Source organism: Cyanistes caeruleus, chromosome 12 (genome assembly GCF_971803275.1).
Source record: "Cyanistes caeruleus chromosome 12, bCyaCae1.hap1.1, whole genome shotgun sequence".
NCBI classification, from domain to species: domain Eukaryota; kingdom Metazoa; phylum Chordata; class Aves; order Passeriformes; family Paridae; genus Cyanistes; species Cyanistes caeruleus.
The window spans coordinates 11136489-11158526 of NC_141712.1; the positions used below are offsets into that span (position 1 = coordinate 11136489).

Genomic DNA, 22038 nt, shown 5'->3' on the forward strand with positions numbered 1-22038 from the left:
TATTTGTGTATGTATTTGTGTACAGCCCCTATCCCGCACTGGGTGTATGTGTTTGTGTACCAATTTCTGTACAGCCCCTACTCCGCAGTCTATGTGTGTTTACAGCCCGTAGCCCGCACTCTGTGTATATATTTGTATATATATTTTTGTATGTATTTGTGTACGGCTTTCCCGGCACTGACCGCTCTCGGCCGGTTCCGGGCTCCCCTCACGGCCCGGCCCGGCCCCGCCCAGGGCCCCGCGCGCCGGGCGCGCTCCCGCTCCGTGCCGTGCGCGCGCCGGGGGCGCGTCTCGCGGTGCGCGGTAGGAGCGCGCGGCGTGCGCTTGCGCGCGGCGGGGCGGGCGGTCACCCCGCGGGCCAATGAGCGGGCGCGGCGCGCGGCGGGGGCGGGGCCCGTCCCGCGGTGTTTGGATTCGAACGCGCGGGGCGGCGGCGCAGGCGCGGTGCGCGGAGCGCGGCGCTGCCCCCCAGCGGCGGGGCGCGGCATGGCGGGCGAGGACGCGGCCGGGGCCGAGCCGGGTCCCGCGGGGGGTGCGGCCGCAGCCCCGTCCCCGCCGGGCGAGGACAGCGAGACCCGGCAGCGCTACGAGGAGCTCTGCAGGAGCCTCAACATGGACGAGCGCGCCCGTGCCGAGGCCTGGCTGAGCTACCAAAGCATGAAGCGCAACTACACCCTGGAGGTGAGGGAGGGGCGACAGGGCCTCGGCCGGGCCGGGGGGAGCGCGGCGGGTGAGGGGGTGAAGTGCGGAGAGAAGGGACGGCGGTGGAGGCGCGGCGGCCTCTCCCTTGCACCGCCCGGGAGGCCGGCAATAACCATCGCAATTGGGAGTCATAGCGGCGGAAAGGTGTTAAAAATGGAAGAGCTCCCGTCGCTGTGGTACTTGGGCTCCCAGCGGTGCGGCCGGGGAGCGGCACGGGGGCCTCGGCCAGCGCCGCTCCGCAGCCGCGCGGGGCCCGCGGAGATGCCCGGCGCAGGTGTGATCACATTTGTTTGTCGTTTCTGGGGGCTTGCGCGGCCGCGGCACAGCCCGGGGCGGGGGTAGAAGGTAAAGGTGAAGGGTAAAAGGTAAAGGGTTGGTCGCGTCATTCTGGAAAACAGGAACACGCGGTGACGCGCCCGGGAGCTTCGGAGGCGCCTTTTATCGGTGCCTTCCTATGGCAAAGGTGGCGCTTGTGATAACCCTCGGCAGTTGCCGGGTCCCCGCAGCGCTGCCCTCCCGGTGACCGGGCAGGGCTCGGTGCTGTGGGAAGGAGCAGCCCCGCTCCGGCAGCGCCTGTGTCACATCCAGACGGGCAGCGATGCTCGGGAACGAGCCTTGCCCCCGAAGGTGTGTGCTCACCCGGGCCCGTGACATCACGGAGCCCGACAAAACCACAGCATCGAATTCAGTTTGGCCCCTTGTTTTACCCGCCCATTTTTCCACTCAAGTGTTACTATTGAATGAAAGACAGAAAACAAAATTTCAAGTGCTCATTAGAATTAATTTCTGTCTTTAGGTACCCGGTTGAATAATTGTTCTGTTGTGTAATACAGAACGAAATGGAAGTGATGTTTTTCTTTTCCTATGTTTGTTCAGGGCAGAAGAATGTTTTGGTTGCAAGAACTGTAGTCTTTTTTTTCTTTTACCTTTTTCTTTTTAAGCAGTACAAAATGCTACAGAAGAACAACACTAAAACTATATTTTCATATACTCAAAATATATTTCACACTTCGAGTCAAATGTGAAATTTATAATGGTAATTAATGAGTTTAGTTTTGATGCAGTTCAGTGTTCAGTGTCTATTAAGCACCTGTTTTGTTGCAGTTAAAAACCCAAAGTACAACAAAAGTTTGAAACAGCAAATCAACTTTCTCACTGATTGAACTTCATCTGTTTGGACACTTGCTTTTCCCTGATGTTGGGGTAGCTGAAAAGCATGTTTTTCTTTTCAGTGAAGTTTTTTAGATGCCTGATGTTTTGATTCACAGGGAAATGACATGCATTGGCTGGCTTGTGCCTTGTACGTGGCTTGTAGGAAAGCAATTCCAACTGTGAGCAGAGGAACAGCGGAAGGAAATTACGTATCCTTAACCAGAATCCTGCGCTGTTCAGACCAAAGGTAACTTTTATTCTGCTGATTTTAGACACTTACAAAATCTCAAAGAGTGCTTTTCACCTTGTGAAATTGGAAATAGGGAATAAAAGCTAAATGTGTTTCTTGTTTCCTGCTTTTGAAGATAGACTTTATATCCCTGGAATGCTTGTGTTATAGCTCACTGTCACAGAAGTAGGGCAGTTCCTTTGGCTCAGTACTATGTTCATAAAAACACTGGTTTTCAGAATAAGAGATTGACTTTCTTCACTCGAAGGGGAAAGAAGCCAGTCACTGAAGAACAGTCAGTTTTTGGGGCATGCAAAGTCTGAACTTCTTACATGAGAAACCATTTGTAGTTTGCTGTGAAAATGTTCACAAGATTTATTTCAATTTTTGCATAAGAAAACTTCACTTTTCACATGTTCTTGCTAAAGTTACTAAATGAGGTCAGAATCTGATGAACAAATTTGTGTCAAATGTTTATGTCCATTAAGTAATAAAGAAAAGCTTCTGAAACAATTGACTTTATTTATTAGCAATCTCATTGTTTTCTAAGAATTCCACAGATTGTCACAAAAAAAAAGAAAGAATGTTCTTATGTACTTTTTATCCCATTTCCTCTACTGTTGAAGCATTGTTGTTGATTTGAGCATTGCAAAAGTGTTCCTCTGTAAGCTTTTGTTTTCAAAATCAGAAATTCATGGAACTGAAAGTTGATAAATTGTTTCTGTCATCTGGGCTATCAAGACTAATAACACTGAAAAAGAAGGTGTACATAAAGAAGTAGAAAAGGAATTAAAGTCCAATTTGCAAAGTGCAATTTACTAAAACTTAAGAGGTTTTTCATACTTTGTAAAATATTCTTAGCATTGTAGATCTCACAGGTTCTTTTATTTAAATTAATAATTTTTTCAGAAAAAAGGGGGCATGTCTGATTTCAGAATAATATAAATGTTGGAGTTGATTTTCTCTTTGTGAGAAGATGCCAGATCTGTGAGTACATAGTTAACGTGGTTATCAGCCAAGGACCTAAAAATATTTCTCGAGCTGTCTGAGCTCATCCATGTTTATGGGTAAAGGACTGGCTCTGAGTTGGCTGTCATGTTTGCAATGTCATCGTTTCATCAGTTATCTGGGCAGTAGAAATTGCACTTTCATTGAAAATGTAGAGTTTATTTCTGCAGGAAAAACAAACAGCCTTTCTGATCTAACCCGTTTGGTATTTCCAGCTTGATCGAGTTTTTTAACAAGATGAAGAAGTGGGAAGACATGGCAAATCTACCATCCCAGTTCAGAGAGCGAACTGAGAGATTAGAGAGAAACTTTACTGTTTCTGCAGTCATTTTTAAGAAGTATGAGCCCATTTTTCAGGACATTTTCAGGTATCCTCAAGAAGATCAGCCTCGTCAACAGAGAGGAAGAAAACAGAGGTTTGTTTCTGTTATTTCCAGGCTGATTTTAGAGCATTACTGTAGTGAAAGTACCATGAAATTGCTTGATTGTTTTAATAGTATTTTGACTGTATTTTCACAGTTGTTTATAATATCAGAGTTGATTTGTCCTTGCTTGCAGTAAATTTTTAATCTCTTTTTCAGTTTCATATCTGACAGGGGCAGGAAATCTCAAAGCTGCTGAGTTTCTGATTATTTGGGGGATGGGGGAGAAGAGAGAGATTTCAATCAGCCTGTAGACAAGGGAAGCACTGGTGCTGCAAGGATAGGAAAGATAGGAAGAATTTGATTCTTTTATGATCTTCATGGCTTTAATACTCATAGTACTGCTCAGTCTGTTTCACTGCCCAGTAACTCCCGTGGATTTCTTCATAGCTGCAGATCTTGTGGGTATTTTCTTAATAATAGAACTTTGTTTCTTTGTTACTGTTTGTATTTGGGGTGCTGTGGAATTGAATTTGCAGACTGAGTCTGGGGCTCCAGTTGTGCCTACACTAAACTTCTTTCAGGTTTTGTGTATTTCTGTATTTCCTGTAGTTACGGTTTTGTGGGAATAGTGTAAGATTTTGACCACACTGTAGTAAAGCTTAACTTTCTCTTTGAATTAGTGACTCATGTATGATGTTTTATCAGTTTTCATTCATTGAGTCTTCTTGCTGTATTTTCCTCCAAAAGACGACAACCATGTACTGTGACCGAAGTTTTCCAGTTTTGTTGGGTGCTGTTTGTTCATGCAAAAGGTAAGAGATCTGAAAGGGATTAAATATAGCAGACATTGTTTTATTGGTCATTATTTTATATCAGTCCTTAAAATACCCAGTGGTGCAGTGCACATGTAATCTTTATTGTAAGAGCAGCCTTAAAGCTTATAAGGACAGTAGAGAATTTCAGATGTTTTTTTTCTTGGTAGTGACTGTTGGGAGAAAAAGGAAGGAACAGGATGAAATCCGTATCTTAGGCTTCAGTTGTTCAGTAATAGCACGTATAGTCTAAAATCTCTCCTCATCAAATCTGTCTTAAAGAGTTTCCACATCTCTAGGCCTTGTTTCAAGTCCTGCTGAGTGTTCACTGTGAGTGATGTATATTAAGGTAGTGCTCTGGGGAGAGTGTCAGGATTGATATTCCTGTGTGGTGGGATGTGATTTTTCAAATTTAAAAGTGAATCAGTGTTAAGATTCCTACAGTGTGCTATGATTTCCTGAACTGGATGATTTTGAGGCTAGGACTGTGGCAATATTGAATGTCCTGGCACTAATTTTGTTCAGAACTTTGTTTACAAAGCCTTTCTTTCTGTACTGTGCCTCACTGCAGAGGGTTCCTGGCAGCAGTGCTGGACCCTCAGACACATCCCTGCACAGAGATCAGGAAGGGTGTACTGAGACACAAATACTGCATTGAGCACTCCATCCTGTGAGGAAGATGCCTTTTTTTAGGACTTCAAATTCCACCTTACTGGGCAAGAGAAGTCTTTCCTAAACAAGTGTGGTGCTTTCAGCCTGAAACACAGCAGAGTTGGTACTGTACTTATTTCCAGTCAGTCAAGACTTCACTTCCTTAGCACAGGTAGGCAGCTGAGAGAGTAAGTAGGTCAGTCTGGAAAATCACAGGTTTTCCTTTTCCCTTCTGTAAAGTCCTCACTTCTGTGGGAAGGTGGGATGGTTGACAAGGTGCAGAACTTCATGGGTCTTCCTGTTGCTAAGTTATTGACTGATGTGTTTGAGTAACTGCATCATTGACTACATGTTAATTACACACAGTTTCAGGCACGGTAACTAAACCTATGGTGTTAGCTGATACACACAGTTGATACAAGTATGTGTTGATAACACATTTGATTGAATTTTATAAAGAAAAGAAAAAAATTATAGTGCACAGAAGCTGTAAAATTACCAAATGATTATTAAAGTGTGGCAGCACAGAAATGGAAACTGAGTGTTGACTATTAAGGCATTAGGTGTTGGTGTGAGGTTTTGTGCTGTGTGGTTTGGGGCTGGGCAGTAAATCCTTATCACAGCAACCACACATCAGTGGCAGGCCCAGGCTTGTCTGCTCCTGCAGCACATCCCCTTCAGTTCATGCACTGCACAGAGGGAGCCCCTTGTTCACTGGGACTGCACTTCAGCATATTGTTTGTAAGAATTGCTCTTCCAGCTCTTTTATTTCTTTCTTTAATATTGATGGGGGAAAAAAAATCTCTGTTTTTTTATTATTTGGTACGATGTGGAAGGGAACCTTGTTTGAAATGTCAGCAACAAAAAAATTACTGTGGAACTACTGATACTGTGAAATTTTATTAACTTTTGTGCTGACAGTAAGGATTGCCGTGGTAGTTGTCATGGTTGTGGAATTGAACCTGTGTTATGACAGTTACTTTGAGAATTTTAGTGATTAAAGATTTGCTAGTAGTATTTAGGATTTTAATTACTTTGCTGTGAACCTTTAATGATTTTGAAATAACTGATAAGTAAAGTTCATTAAAATTTCATCTAGGGTTCATTATTTTAAACAGTTTAAATTATCTGCATTGAAATTATTTTTCTTCTAACAAACATGGAAACAGAAAATAACAATTTTGAACTACCTGGTATGTTACTAAAAAAAATAACAGCATAATTGAGAAAAATTCTCTAATCATATATCCATTTCAATGTGTTCTACGTGAGTTTATTACTATATGATACAGATTTCTTCAGGAATTTAAATGTGTTCTTCAGAGGGGGATTAGCTTAGTGATTTGGAGCTTCCCTGAAAAAAAAGGGAGGGTGGAAAGAGTGGAAGAGTTATTAGTATTTAAGGAGTAATAGAAACATCGTGCTGTGCATAAAAAGTTACAGAATAGTGATTTATGTTATTGATTAATTGTATATTTTACCAAACTGTTTTCAGCTATGGTCACTCCTCTAGAGGAATATCAGTAAACATAAATGAGTTCAGTAATGTACAACTCTGATTGTAATGTTTGTGATTGTGAACAGGTTACAAGGACTCTTTTCTGCAGGAAAATGATAGATAAAAAATAATAATAAGCCAAGTCAGAGATAGGCACATTTTAGCTCTTCTGTAAAGCACAAGAGAAATTAAGTTATATTTATTAGTGTTTATAATGAGTATGCCCCAGCAAATTTTTTTCAAGAAAATAGATTGTTAAAAAAAAATCTGACTTTGAGTTAGGTACAGGTTTGTTCTGGGAGTGAGGGGCAGGGGCTGAAGGAGGGAGCAGTTTCTAGGCTATCTGAAAACCTTGCCAAAGTTAAAGTTATTTGAGGCTGTTTACAGCAATGCAAAGTTGGGGAAAAGGGGAAAAGTTGAGTCTCAGAACCCATTGTAGCTCCTTGGCCTTCAGAGCAGGCCAGCTTCGGGCAGGTGGGAATCCAGTGAAGGACGTGACTCCGCCAGGCAGTGGGGCTGGTGCTGCCAGAATTGCAGAAGCACGTTTTTCTTCCTTGAGGCTGTTTGCATTATACAGCTTGAGGCTGCTTCAAGTTATTTATGCCCTGGTTAATGAGATTACTCTGAATGAGGGAGCAGGAACAGCGTATTTATCAACATTTTGGTAAGGTTTGATTTCAAAACAGCAAAATGTATTTGAGTTCCTTCACAACTGCTGTTGTTTCTGAAAAAATATTTAACTTTTGTATTTGTTACATGTTATTGTGAGTCTGCTTTACTGCCTGTGTTGCTATCCAGGTACTTAAGAGTCACCAAAGTCTGTGTTTCTAAGGTTCCATTATTGATTGTAATATAAACAGCAGCAGTCTCTTTTTAAAAAATTCTTAAATCTTCACTGATTTTATCTTACGGCTTTCTTATATTGCAGGAAATTTTCCTATGATCAGTGATGACTTGGTCAATTCCTACCACCTCTTGTTATGTGCTTTGGATCTTGTGTATGGAAATGCTCTGCAGTGTCCTAACCGTAAAGAGCTCCTGAATCCTAATTTTAAGGGTATGTTATAAAAAAGAAGTTGATATGAAATACTTGAAGACCCAGGACTCAAATAGGAGATTTGTTTCTGTCTCATTCCTGGATTGCTGTTGTTCTCTTTTTGAAGAGAATGGAAGTGTAGATTGACTTGATAACCACGAATTCAAGTGAATGGTGAGAAGTTGCCATTGAATTTCTGATGTAACTCTTCCCTGGCTTGCACTTAGATTTTCAGTGCTGTACAGGATTGGCCTTCACTTGTAGTGCTTCAGATGTGACCTGGGACCATTATCTCAAATAAATATTGTAGTTCACCAGTGTTTGATTTTTTTCCTATTAGAATTGATATATGTAGTTTTTATCACTCAGTAACTAATGGTTTTGAATATATAACTCAAAATTTGTTTTTGATAACATTACCCACTTGAGTGAGCATTACACAATTAGTAGTTCTTTCAAGGGAACTAATTAGTTTGCTGTTTTAATTTCATATTACCTTGACTACACTGCATAGAATTTAAATTAATAAGAAAGCAGGATATGGATTTGCAAAATTTAATTATACAATATTCTGAATTGTAGGTCTGCCTGAAGACTTCCATAGTAAGGATTATAAAGTATCATCTGATCCTCCCTGCATCATTGAAAAACTGTGTTCTTTACATTATGGATTAGTTTTAGAAGCAAAAGGTATAAAGGAACATTTTTGGAAGCCATATATTCGGAAGCTTTTTGACAAAAAGGTTGGTCAGTAAATTTGTAATGTAAAAAAATCTCTCCTTACTTGTTACCTTCAAAACCTTTATAAGAAATGAAATTTCTTTTTTTCTTTGTTCTTAAATGTCTTACAGCTTTTAAAAGGAAAAGATGAAAATCTGACAGGATTTCTGGATCCTGGGAACTTTGGAGATAGTGTGTAAGTCCCTGTTTGTGGTTTGGTTTGCATGAGTGTCCCTCTGTGGCCCAGCTGCACTTGTTACCTGACCTGAGCACTGGTGGCAGCCATGCCTTGTGTGTTCAGTAATGGACATCCAGCACTGCCTTCCTGTTCTGGCAGTGCTGGGGGCTGAGGCCTGCTTGAAAGAGGAATGGTGTGTCAGGATGGTGCTACCTGATGTCTGCTTTTATTCTTATGCTTCTCTTTCCTGAATTTTTTTTCTTGTGTGTGTAACTCAGAGTTATTATGAAAAAGCAGTGGGAGACTGAGTAGGAAGGGGGAGGCAAAAAAATGGGTTTGGTGGTGTTTAGAGATGTTTATGGCTAGGACTTACTTTCTTTTAATGATATAAAAATGGTTCAGTTATGATACAATGCTGTGTAAATGTTGAGGTGTTTCCAGGAAATAGTAGTTCTGAGTATTTTACTGTGTTCTTCCTGCAGCTGGATAAATGGCAGGGCATCAGATACAAAGGGAAAATAATGTCCTTGCCACTGTCATGTTTAAGGTACTGTAGATCTTAAAGGAGCTTCAGTGAGGGTCAAAAGAAATTTGAAGTAGACTTCCCCCAGGCCAGAGCTGTGTTCAGTGTGTGAGCAGGTGAACAAAGCAAAAGGGGGGTTGTTTGTCCTTCCTTTCTGCTGTAGCAAAGCCATCAACAAAGCCTATGAGGAGTATGTTCTGTCAGTGGGAAATCTCGATGAGCGAATATTCCTTGGCGAGGATGCAGATGAAGAAATTGGAACTCTAACAAGGTGCTTAAACACACCTTCAGGAATGGAAACAACTGAAAGGGTACAAGTGAAGCATAATTTGCAGCAGCATTTTGACAGGGTGAGTATGGCATGGTCTATGTTGCTGTTTTTACATGCCACCCTCCCTGGCTGCCTATGGAGACAGAAATAAAACACACCTCGGAGTATGGGGAGAAAATGGGCAGAGTATTGGGGGCTGGACTTCATGAAGAATGTAACAAATTTGTTAGAAGTTACTATGTGGTTTGGTAATTAGAAGATGTATTGATTTTGCTGTGTGCTAATTGAAAGTTGATTGTTTTAATGTGATGGCTTGATCTGATGCAAATAAACTAAAATACTGATCAGAAGGACCTATTATGTTAAAGGCTGAACCTTGGAAAGGTTTAATTTCCAAGGAATTAAAGGAATTTTCATTTCTTTTAAGAAAATTAAAGGAAACCCTGGCTCAGTTCACTTTTGCTGTGAGCTTACAGCTACCTTTGGTACTCAGGCTAGGAAGGGATACTGTGGTTTGGGGGGAATTTTTGAGATTGGTCTAAGCATTTCATTCCCCTCTGTTTATACAGAACTGTTTGATACAAACATCTGAGCAACACAGAAAAAGCTGGCTCTTACCTGAGTCATGGTCTGGTTTGGGCTGTTTGATTAGGAGTCATTTTTTTTCCATAACACAGAATAAGAATTCTGCAGATTGATGTTTCTAGGTTATGACCTTTATCAAAGTTTATAACAGAGTACATTTGTATATGTGTTGTTTTTTTTATTTTCAGTCCAAATCACTCAGGATCACAACCCCCCTTACTGGCCGCAAGTACATTAAAGAGAGCAACCCATACGTGACACCTGTTTCCATAGCAACCTACAGCCTGAGCCGCCTGCACACGATGCTGGCAGGGCTGAAAAATGCCCCCAGTGAAAATCTGGAGCAAATACTCAGGTAAATTTGGTGTTCAGCCAAATAATCCTATTTTCTATTCTAATTTTAATAGCAAACATTAATGCTGAACAGTGTAATTTAAAACGTGAACCAGTCTTTTAGTACGGGAGTAAAATGGAATCCAGAGAGACATTTACATTTTGAAAGACTATTCTCTTTATTTAGACTCATCTGTCCTTAGAGATTGGTGAACACCCACTATTTAAAACCCAGCAGTTATGAGCTTCTCTAACCACAAGTTGCCATTATAAAATTTTCTTACCATTAACTAATGGCACTACCTAGGAAATCACCCCATACTGTAGGAGATGTAAACCAAACTTTATTCTCCATGTGCATAAACTGCTTTGCAGTTAGGCACATTTGGGTCTGTTTGTATTGCTGTGCAATATATTTGCATTTTTTATGCTTTCAGCGTATAAAATATAGGGTGGTTTTGGTCTTAGTAGGAATAGTATATTGAAAATGTTTAGTTTTTATTTTCAGGTCATGCTCCAGAGATCCTTCTCAATCCATTGCAAACAGACTGAAAGAAATGCACGAAGTGTACTGTCAGAGCTCTCAGTCTGAAGGAGAATTCAGTAATTTTTCCAAAGGTGGGAAACATTTTGCTTATCCATAAAATGCCTATAAATACATCCATCTCTTATAACTAAATTTTACATACAGGTTTTGTTTTACGACAAGTGTCTTTTCTACCTCTTTTGCCTTTTCCTGTGTTCTTAAGATATAGAAAATTTCAGTGTTGTGTAAAATTTTATAATCAGCCTTAGCTTGAATCACTGGAATTTGATCACACTTTCAGCACTAGAGAAGTGCAATGAAAAGGACTTTGAAGTGTACCACTTCTTCTCTCAAATATAAGAATATAAGTGATGGCATGGATTTCTGTGCTGGTAAAGAAAATCTGAGTAACTGTAGTCTTTAAAAACCCAACAGCAACTTGGGCTTACGTATGAAGATGGATTAGTACAGGTATTAAAATCCTGCCAGTATAAACACAAAAACATGATTTGCAAAGTTGTCTTGATATCTGAAGTGCCTGAAGATGGACTGAATATAAGGAAGATGCTCTTGACCTTGTTTGTTAATAAGGCCTTCCTTTGTTCATGCCAGCTTAGTAGCTTCAGTGGTTTTTTTGCACAGTGCAAGGTGGATCCATACAAGTGCATTTTCTCAATTTCAATTGTGTCTGTTATAGCAATGTTAAGGGTTGTTTTTATACATGGCCCTGTCACCATAATCTGGGTTTGGTAGCAAGTTACTCTGCTCTGCATTCACAGATCAGGGCAGTGTAGGAGAAGGATTCCTACATTAACTTGAAATTAACTGGTTTAGTCCTGAAAGTATTGTATCCACAGCAGCACAGAAATCTACACAAGCTACTGTTGCATTTCTGTATCTGAAGATTATAATAATTTTTTCTTGCATTTTACAATATTGTTTCTATCTAAACTTCCTGCAGATGTTGCTAGTAAACATTTTCGTCGCGCTGAGATGCTCTACTACAAGGTCTTGGAGTCAGTCATTGAGCAAGAGAGGAAGAGACTGAGAGACACTGACTTATCTGTAAGGAAAACTAATCAATTTTTAAAATTTAATCATTTTTAAAATTTGACCTGCAAAAAAAGAACACAAATGTAGAGCAGAATTGTCAGCTATTTAAAATGAGGGTAAATCTCTGAGAAGAACCCTGTAAATACACCTGAATGGAAGAAAAAAGGTTCAAGAAATTGTGTTTGCAAACACAGAGTAAATTTTTAATGAGTAAAGATGGCTCATTTTGAACTCTGTTCTGTCCCTTAAAAAATAGTTTCACTTTTTGTAAGCTTGAGAATCTTGCTGTTGAGAGAATAAAAAGGGTTTTATTTTTCTCTCTAGTTACACTGTAAAATAAACCTTAAAATTTGCAACTCTTGCAGGCAGTACTGGAGCAAGATGTGTTTCACAGGTCTCTGCTGGCGTGTTGCCTGGAGATCATTACCTTTACATACAACCCACCTGGAAACTTCCCATTCATCACTGAAATATTTGACATTCCAGTTTATCATTTTTACAAGGTAATGTGTTTGATAGCTAGAAATGCTTACAAAGTCATGAGTGCTCATTGACCTGTATGACAGCCTAGGATTGAGTCATAGTAGTGCAGCCTTCATATTTCTAATAGTGTCTTCTTCCTTGAAAATCAAGTATTGGAATTAGATCTTTGTTTAAGATTGAATCTGAAACAAGTACATTATGTTGATCATACTTATCCACTGCACAGGTGATTGAGGTTTTCATTAGAGCAGAGGACGGCCTGTGTCGGGAAGTGGTAAAACACCTGAACCACATTGAAGAACAGATCCTGGAAAGTATGGCATGGAAACAGGAATCTGTACTGTGGGACAGGATCAGAGAGAACGAAAACAAAGTTCCTACTTGTGAAGAGGTGAGCTCATCTCTGTGTGTTGCATAGCTTTCATAATCAGACAGGATGGCAGGCAGAAGACTTTGTATCCTGAAGGAGAGGACTTGCATGTCTCAGTAGCAGTTCCACCAGCCCAGCAGTGCAGGGAAAGCAACAAGTGCAGCGTGCTCTGGCCTGGTCAGGGTCACCTCTCTGGAGACATCTGCAACAGAGACAGGCAGCAGAGGTGATTCTCACCCAGTATTTTATCCAGTATTTTAATGGTGTAGCAAGAACAGTGAACAAAATGGTCAAGAAGGGAAGGTTTGGACCAGTAACACTTGGAAAGATTATTAGACAATAAATGTGGTAAAAACTACACACAGTAGCCACAGAAAGACTATTACAGTGTGGATCTTCCAGAGCACCAAAATCACTACTCACTTCTGGTTTTCTTGGGCTTAGGGTAAGTTTGTCACTTTTCTTGTTATTTTTCCACAAAGTTTTGCTGTTCAAAATGTGTAGTGCAGTAGCTATTAAAAATTTGCTATGTAGTTAATGTGTGATACAGCTGCTCTAATAAAAGGATAAATATTTTAGGTAATGCCACCTCAGTACTTTGAGAGATCTGCTGGGAACAGTGTTGTAGGTTCACCATTGACACCACGGCGAATAAACGAGGTTCGTGCTGAAAGTGGAGGACTGGGAAAAGGTGAGATTTTTTTAAAGCAGAACATGCTGTACATTGCTAACTTAGATTAAATTATGTAAGGGAGGAAGCTGCCTTAATGCCAGTGTACAGTTAGCTGCAAACACATTTGTAAAGGGTATTTGTATTGCAACTCACAGTTGCGTCAGAAGTCTACTAGTGATGGATTCATCCTGTCAGTGTGAACAGTACTGCTTTGATAGGGTGTTCTCAGGTGATGGATATGAACAGCGTGTGTGTATGCATGTGTTTAACAGTATTTATACATGCATACACACGCAGCTTACACTCTGATTGGTTTGCTTTGTTGTTATACTAGGAAAGAAACTCCACTATATATTATGTAACATCTCAAAATGTTTCCACTAGAAAAAATATGATACATGAATTTAGAAAAATATTAAACTCAGAATTATTGAAGATTAGGTAATCTCTATAAGCACTCAGTATTTTTAATTTTTTCTTTCCTGAAGAGCTTTGTATCACTTATTTTTAAAACAAGGGATTATAAAACAAGAGTTAATATAATCTGTGTGTGTGTTTTTCTTCCCCAGGCCTCTCCTCCCCTCCAGCCACGCTGTATGACAGGTACAGCTCTCCCACAGCCAACCCCACGCGGCGGCGCCTGTTCGCTGACAATGACGGTGCCCCCGAGGGTGGCCCCGCGGTCAGGGTGCCCCCACAGCCCGTGGTGAGCACGGTGCCTGTGCAGAACGTGAGCCCCGAGGCCGTGTCCGTGACCCCGGTGCCTGGCCAGACCCTGGTGACAGTGGCAACGGCCACCGTGACAGCCAACAACGGGCAGACGGTGACAATACCTGTGCAAGGTGAGGAAAAAGCTGCTGCACAACCATTCAGGCTTGTTCCCATCAGGGAACGCAGCCAGGGAGGACTGCATTAGTATGAAAACCTGACTTCATTATCTTCTTGTCTCATAATGAAGTTTCCAAAGTATTTTGATTAAACAATTTCACATATACTAAATGTTTAGTTCTAAGTAGCTAATAAAAGAAGTACTGAATTATTATTAAAAACTCAAAACCACACACACACATCCCCCACCCAGTGTGTTCTTGTTTCAGGCTCTTTTTGTTACATTACAGGTATTGCCAATGAAAATGGAGGAATAACTTTCTTCCCAGTCCAAGTAAATGTAGGTGCCCAGCCCCAGGCTGTGTCTGGGCCCATGCAGCCTCTGAGTGCCCAGACTCTGGCTGGCAGCCTGGCCCCTCAGATGGCTGGGGCAGCACTGCAGTTGCCAGGCCAGTTAACAGTGCAGCAGATCTCCCCTGGAGAGCAGAGACAGACCCAGCAGTTGAGTGCCACGGCTGCCAGGCCTCGCAAAATGGGCTCACTTGCACTCTTCTTCAGAAAGGTACTTTTTGATCTGTTTGCTTTGCTTAGTTCTTATTTTGGTAAATGTACAGTAATTTTAAAAATACACACTTACTGATTGTAATAATGAGGGCATATTACATTTAATCTCTATTTACTCATACACAGCTGAAGAGTCATTTTCTCCTGCAGGCCACTTCTCACTAGCAAAGGACTGTGCTGGCACATCAGGACATGGAAATAGATTCTGTACTTGGCCAGCTGGTTCTTAAAGGCTCTTCCAAAGAAAGAGGTTCACTTTTGAGACTTTCTGGTTTATTCAATACAGGGGTTGCTGTAGGCAATGCTTTCTCTGCTCAGGACAGCTTGGAATATAAGCTTCAAACAAATTTTTTTTAGCACTGATACCAGTACTGAGAATGTCTGTGCCTTGTAAGCAAAAAAGTTAAATTTTATTTTAGTTATTCTTCTCTTGGCTTCACATTTGCACAAGCAGCTCTACAGGTGTGCAAGTCTGAGTTAACTCTTTTGTTGGGTCAGAAGAGCAGTGTTGCTGTGGCCCTGAGCACGATGTCCAATGTCACAGGTGTATCACTTGGCCAGTGTTCGTCTGAGGGACCTCTGTGCCAAACTTGATGTGTCTGATGAGCTGCGCAAAAAGATCTGGACATGTTTTGAGTATTCCTTGGTGCACTGCCCTGAAATCATGATGGACAGACACCTGGATCAGCTGCTGATGTGCGCCATCTATGTCATGACTAAGGTAAAGTGGGAACAAAGAAAAAACAAACAAAAAACTCCTTTAATACTTAATATTCCCAATAGTACTTCTTAAAAAAACTCAAACCAACAAACACCCCAAGCCAAACAAAAGACCCAAAAACCTGCAGAAAAACAGAACCTTTTCTGTCCTTCAGGTTACTAACGAAGACAGATCATTCCAGAACATCATGCGCTGCTACCGGACACAGCCGCAAGCCAAGAGTCACGTGAGCACAGTCACTATTTGTTTATTAAATACCTTCATTCTATTTTGGGAACAGATCACTTGGCAAAACAACGTTTAGTATTAAGGGGATGCAGTCTATGAACTGTTCTCAGAAGAGAGGGGTCATATCCAAAATCCTGCACTACTGAAAGCTTTTTTGTTAAACTGTACATAAACTAGAAAGTGTTTTTTACTTAAAACCTAAGGAGGCAGTGCCTGTGGGCTATTATTCCTCTTAGGAGGCTGTATTTTGCTGTGCAAGAAGCAGTTTGGTAGCACAGTGAAGTTGTGGCAGCAGACATGTCGTGCAGGCAGTTGTTCCCTGACTGGGGACTGCTGCACCCTCCCCTGCTCATGCTGCTCCTGTCCCTGCAGGTCTATCGCAGTGTCCTCATCAAGGGCCGCCGCCGCCGCCACTCGGGCAGCAGTGACAGCAGCCAGCAGAACTCGCCCACAGACAGAGGCAAAGACAGGAACAAAGAAAAAAGTGAGTGATTCCAAATGTCAGGTGCTCGGGTTTAATTCCATTTCCAAAACTGTGCATAAACTAAGAGTCGGATTTTGTGTTGTTTCAGCCCAAACATTTCCTCCTTTGGTAAACTTAGATAATATTAAGAATATATTGATAACATTTGAGAGTTGCTCTAATTCAAGGTTTTTATTGCACCCACTCGGTTTCAAATCCCTCCCCCCATGCACTTACCTTGGGAATTTGCTGTGCTGGCCTGAGCTCTGAGTTCAGCTCACACACCAAAGAACTTTGAAGTCTTTGCAGAATGAGGAAATCTGGGCTAGCCAGGTTCACAGTTACTCTTATCACAACCACAGAGCTGCTACAGTTTCTTTTGTAGCACTGTCTGTCTGCAGAGATGGGAACACCACCCACAGCATTGATTTCAGCATAGCTGACAGCTCTGGGGATTCTCCCTTGGTATGTGAACTGACATATTTTCCTTGAATTAACTTTTATAAAGGAAACTGAAGAAGTGAAGTATTCCTACTGGCAGTTTTCAAGGTATTGAACAGACGATGGTATAAGCAGTAGGTATTAATATTTTGTGTCACAGAGAGATGGCAGGGAAGGAAGGCAAAAAATTACATATATTTTGCAACTTCCCACATGAAATTAGCAGGAAGTATGGCCAAGACAAGTATTTCTTCTGACACAAAAAGACTACCATTCTTTACTTGAAATGGTGCCAAGTGGCAACAAGAAAGAGCTCCTGCTATAAGTGTAACACAAATGCTGAAAAATGGAGTTTCAGCTCTTTTTATACTGTCATGCAACTCTGGTCCTACAGCAAATCCCTTGCAGTTTATCCAGAAATCAACAAAGCTTTTGTGTAGGGGACAGCACTCGGGGATCAAAACGGGCATCAGTGCTGGCGGCAGCAGGCACCGGTGCCGTTTGCCGAGGGTGGCTGGCTGTGCCCTGCAGGAGTGCCTGAGGCTGTGGCTGTGCCCTGCAGGCAGCCGTGACTCCAGCCCGGTGATGCGCTCCAGCAGCACCCTGCCCGTGCCCCAGCCCTCCAGCGCGCCCCCGACCCCCACCCGCCTCAGCGGCCCCAACAGCGACAGCGAGGAGGAGGAGCGCGGGGACCTCATCCAGTTCTACAACAACGTCTACATCGAGCAGATCAAGGACTTTGCCCTCAAGTACACTTCAAATGCGGTAAGTTACGTTCTGTGCTTCTTCTTAATAAACAGAGCTTGATCTTCTGATCATGCAGTGAAATTTCCTTAAACTGAAAAACACTCATTGGCCTAATAACACAACAGAACTTGCATTTGTTGTACACCTGTATGATTGTATGTGTGGCAAAGCCTGGCTGCAGTGAGCCCTGAGCTCAGGCTGCAGCTGCTGAGGGCCTCTCTTCTCTCCGAGCAGACAGACTCCCCCCCACTCTCGCCGTACCCCTTCGTGCGCCTCGGCTCCCCCCGCAGAGTGCAGCTCTCCCAGCACCACCCCCTGTACATCTCACCACACAGAAACGAGTCTGCCCTCTCTCCCCAGGAGAAAATATTCTACTACTTCAGCAGCAGCCCCTCAAAGGTGAGACTAACGTGTTTCAGTTTGATCTTTTAATTCCTTAACTCTTTTTTTTTGGTTTTGGTAGTAGAATTAGAGCAGACTCTGCAGCATGAGACAAGGTTTTGTTCACCTTGTCCAACACACACGGTCAGCTAAGGCACATCAAACTGCCGGTGCAGCTGCCACAGCTGAAGGGCTGGATAAGCCTTTGAGCTCTGCGTGCAGACACACAACAAATTTCCTTGAGTTTAAGATTTACTCTGATAAGGGAATGAACCAGTACAGTGATGAAGAAAATACCTTGGTACAGTACAGTTTTCCACAAAAGAGCCTGTCCAGTGCCACTGCAATGCATGAAACAACAGTTCAGAGCACACTGGGGCAGTCACAGAGAAAGAGCACTAATCCTTTTGCCCCCCTCCTCCCTCCAGAGGCTAAAGGAAATCAACAGCATGGTTAGAACTGGAGAAACACCCACAAAGAAGAGAGGCATCCTCTTGGAAGATGGAACTGAAGCCCCCGCCAAGCGCATCTGCCAGGAGAATCACACGGCGCTGTTGAGACGACTCCAGGACGTGGCGAACGACCGAGGGTCTCACTGAACCTGCACAACTCCTCCCTCCCCGCCTGCACCGAGCCTGGGCCAGGGGGAGAGTGCTGGGGCCAGCAAGGAGCCACCTCAGACCCCCAACACAAGCCCTGGCCCTGCTTAAGCTCTTCACAAGGCAAGTGACCCTTCTCCAGCCTTGCCTGGTGAACACATCCCTAACACAGCTGTGGACTTTGCAGCTTTGCTTTGCTCTAGTCGGTGCTTCAGCCGGGTCCAGGGGCCTCAGCACGGAGCCCTGCACCAAGGTACCCACAGACGGTGTCAGGGTTCCTCACTAACCCCCTCACAAACTAACAGCTTTGGAATAACATTCTCACAGAGTCCAGTTCTGCTTGCAAAGAGACAAGGGGAGTATTTTGAGCCCTGATGGAAGCTGGATGCATAGATGGATGATATGGACTCTTTCCATATTCAGGATGTTCCACATGCCCTTGAGAAGCATCAGAGTGTTGTGATCACAATGTGTGGCCCTTTGCTGTACCAAGGGAGGTGATTGTGTTGAGTGGTTTGAGCTGTGCACTGTTTGAAAGTGAACTCGTGGTCCCAAGGTGACACTTGGCGTGGGGCTGTGAAGCATCATGGTTAAGGCAGAAGAATTTTGCTGTATATTTGCAATGGCACTTTCTAAATGTGAATATTTTTTGCAAAGGCCGACTTCAGCTGTCGTTCTGTACTGAAACAATTTGACTTTTGTATTTATTTCAATAGACATCCCATTGCTCTTCTTGTCAGCAAATGGCATTAAGAATTCATTGTAACTCGATGTATATGCAGCAATGAATGCAGGAAGCCAGGGATGTGTGCTTTTTTTCAAGGAATTTTATATGCTTGTTGCTTTTCTTCATAGTCAGGCACTGTAGCCCTTGCTCACTCAGCAGCAGGAAGGTGGTGCCCATCTCCTAAAACATGAATTTTGATATTTTGTCTTTAAAGAACAGGGCTTGGGGAGTTTGATTTTGTGTTTTGCTTTGGTTTTTGTAAAAAGGCTTAAACTAGGCTGCCTGGAGAAATCCCTCCCCTCCTACCAGGATCAGCAGGTGGTGCACATTACACTTACCACTTGTTTTCATTTAAAATAGGTCCAAAATACCAGACTTGTTAGGAAAGCATCAACCCTCTCCCACAGTACAGGATGCCAGGCCTCTGCTGGGGAGGGGGTGTTCATGCAAAATGTGGTGCACACTCAGGTTCCAGAAGGCTTACTGAGGAAGCAAAAGCTAACAGGCCTGTTTTCAGTCATTCCTGCCCTTCTGAATAATAGGAATATTTAAGGCTTAATTCCACTATAAATTCAACTAAAGTAAAATAAAAACATGGTTTTTCTTACCTGCGTAACAGAAAGCTGAAGTCCAAAAGTTGTGTAGATGTTTCTGTAAAAATATTTATGGAAGTGTCAGACAATTCTTGTTGTTACTATGTTCCATTTACTTCTTTGTATGAAAATATTGGAATTGTATTTTTCAATAAAGACTTTATAAACTTACAGTTTCATGTTAGTGTGTGAAAAAGCATTGTATGTGCAAAGCTAGAAAGTCTGCAGCAAGGACTTCAGTCCTACACTGCAATTAAAGGTTTAAAAATAAATAATCACATCTTAGTCACACCACAAGGGAAAGGATTTACTCCTGCCCTGGTTTAGTCACCATGGTTGTTCCAAGCACGTCCTCTCCTGCTGCTCCATCAGAAGGCACCAGGCAGGGCCAGGGAATGCCCCAGCTCCAGCTGCTGCTCCCTTGGCAGAGGAGGAGGAGGAGGAGGATGGCTGCCTCACTGCACAGCCCAGGAGGGCTTCAGAACAATCTGCCATCCCTGCAGGGGCTTTTTAACACAAGATTTCACACACAGTGACAGCAGAATTATTTCCTGTGCGCTGGCTGCTCACATTTCAACTGAGGGAAATTTCTAAACATTTTTAAGTAGTTGAGAACTGCTCTGACCACCACTGGCCAGTGCTGTACTTGTACAGCAAAGGATGCATGGATTTCCCCCTGCCTTTTTACCTAGGGGGCCTGAGACTATTTCATCAGCTGCTGGCCCTGTCCCTTTCTGAAAACAAGTTACCCTCAGCTGTAACTAATAACAAAGATAGAAGTTGCTGTTACTACTTTGAAAAAAATGCTAACAAAAAACAAACAAACTTCAACAGGCATTCCAAAGAACAAAAAAAAGGCATATAAACTTGATATTAGAAAAGAAAAATCTGAAGTGGCTTCAAATATTTTCTTTCACGACTTAGAAAAGTTTGGTTGGAATCCAACTGCAGCCTCAGTAGGAAACTCCACTGGTTTAACCTACAGATCCCTTGTAAAACTTCAGAGAGTTAAGAATTTCAAAGATGATATTCAAAAGCATCCCCTTATCAAAGTATTGGCCAGACTTTACTCTTCAAACAAATTATGTTCCTGTTCTAGGAAAAACATATCTCAATCCAGGAGAAAAGGATTTGATTTCAATGGCACTGTTACAGTACTGATTCACCTACCTTGTTCCTGGAACAGCTTCTTTTAATACACAAATTTGATTACAGAAATACACAGCATTCTCTCCCCTTTCCCAGTCTAATGAATAATTTTTCAAATTACTCATTCTAAACCAAACAAAACTCTACATTCTCTAAATAAATAAAATTATTCTCAACAAACTTCTGTTAGCTGGATTTAACTTAGAGCAATCCAACCTAGTGACCAGCCTTGCAGGGGTCTGTGACAGCTCAGAGAGAAACAAAACTTACTCCAACAACCATCACTTTCACAGAATTATCCTGCCATTGATTCCTCCTGGGCATTGTTCTTGCCGACTGTGGTGTTTCCTAGCCTGCACTGCAGCACAGACCAAGGAGTGGCCCAGGATTAGAAGGAATTTAACTTTGATGCCAGTCCTTCACCTAAGTGTCTTAGGAAATGTGCAAGTCAGTGATCTGTAACAGAGGCTTCTGAATAATCATAAAACTGAATACAGAGGAACTGTCAGTCTGGTTTAGCTCCAGACCTGCCCTGTCCAAGCAGGTCATGCACTCAGTACAAGGTCAGGCCCATCATCTGCTTCACACCAGAAGTCCTTTAAAACCTGGCCCATGATAAATCTGAAGCATTTCAATTTCAGTTTCAGCCTTCCCAGAAAAAGAGAACAGAAGTAACAGAACTCATTTCACAGTATTTTAGTAGCAACACTCCAGGCCAGTACATGCACCTTCAAACTTTTCCCACATCCTTTCACTGAAAGGCACACAGCAGCACTTTTCCAGGCAATAAAACACTCACCTTCAAGTCAGTTCTTCCATTCCTGTCCTCTGCTGCAAATCTGATCAGGCACATGGCAATTCTGAGGCACTTTCAATTCCTTACAATCTGCCAGGTGTCCAGAATACTGAGGCTATTGGGACACAAATGACAGAGCACTGACAGAGGCAAGTGCCACAAAGCCATCTGGTTTTCCTGTCACTGAGGGTATGACACTACTGGGAAATTCTTTGTCTATTTCCTAAGAAGCCATGAAGTTGTTCTCAAAGAGAACAGGTAGCAAATGACAAGTGAATTTAAGGTGTCAGATAAAAACAAAACAAGAAAACTCAACACAAACCCCACATCACTGCCCACCCTCCTGAAACACCACAAGTCACTACCGGCAGTTCCACAGCAGTTGGCTGTCACTGATGCCACCAGTACAGGCAAAGGGAGTCAAAGGAAAAGCAGCCCAGCTCCAAGGGGTTAAAACAACAGGTTTTGATACAAAACTCCTGGGAGGCAAGAAAAAGCATCATACCAGACAGGCTGTGGCATTAGGGAAAGTAAAAGTATGTCCAAATTCACTTGAGCTTTGGAGAGGTTCTCCTGTGTGTGGAACAGGAGTCCCCTCTGTACAGAGCTGCTCCTGGCATCCCATGAGCATCC

The 22038-nt window shown here is 42.5% G+C and overlaps 1 protein-coding gene across 1 annotated transcript; it reads left to right on the forward strand.

Moving 5' to 3' along the window:
• Positions 1-451: 451 nt before the first annotated feature.
• RBL2 (RB transcriptional corepressor like 2) lies at positions 452-19633 on the forward strand. The gene is made up of 22 exons (XM_086847610.1): positions 452-681; positions 1971-2101; positions 3307-3507; positions 4204-4268; positions 7346-7474; positions 8036-8196; positions 8305-8369; positions 9038-9224; positions 9919-10085; positions 10572-10681; positions 11551-11654; positions 12008-12145; positions 12352-12516; positions 13075-13186; positions 13738-14010; positions 14287-14558; positions 15105-15281; positions 15436-15507; positions 15882-15993; positions 16976-17178; positions 17395-17559; positions 17970-19633. The coding sequence occupies exons 1-22, from the start codon at positions 487-489 to the stop codon at positions 18138-18140; spliced, it is 3375 nt and encodes a 1124-aa protein (XP_086703736.1). The 5' UTR covers positions 452-486; the 3' UTR covers positions 18141-19633.
• The last annotated feature ends 2405 nt before the right edge of the window (positions 19634-22038 follow it).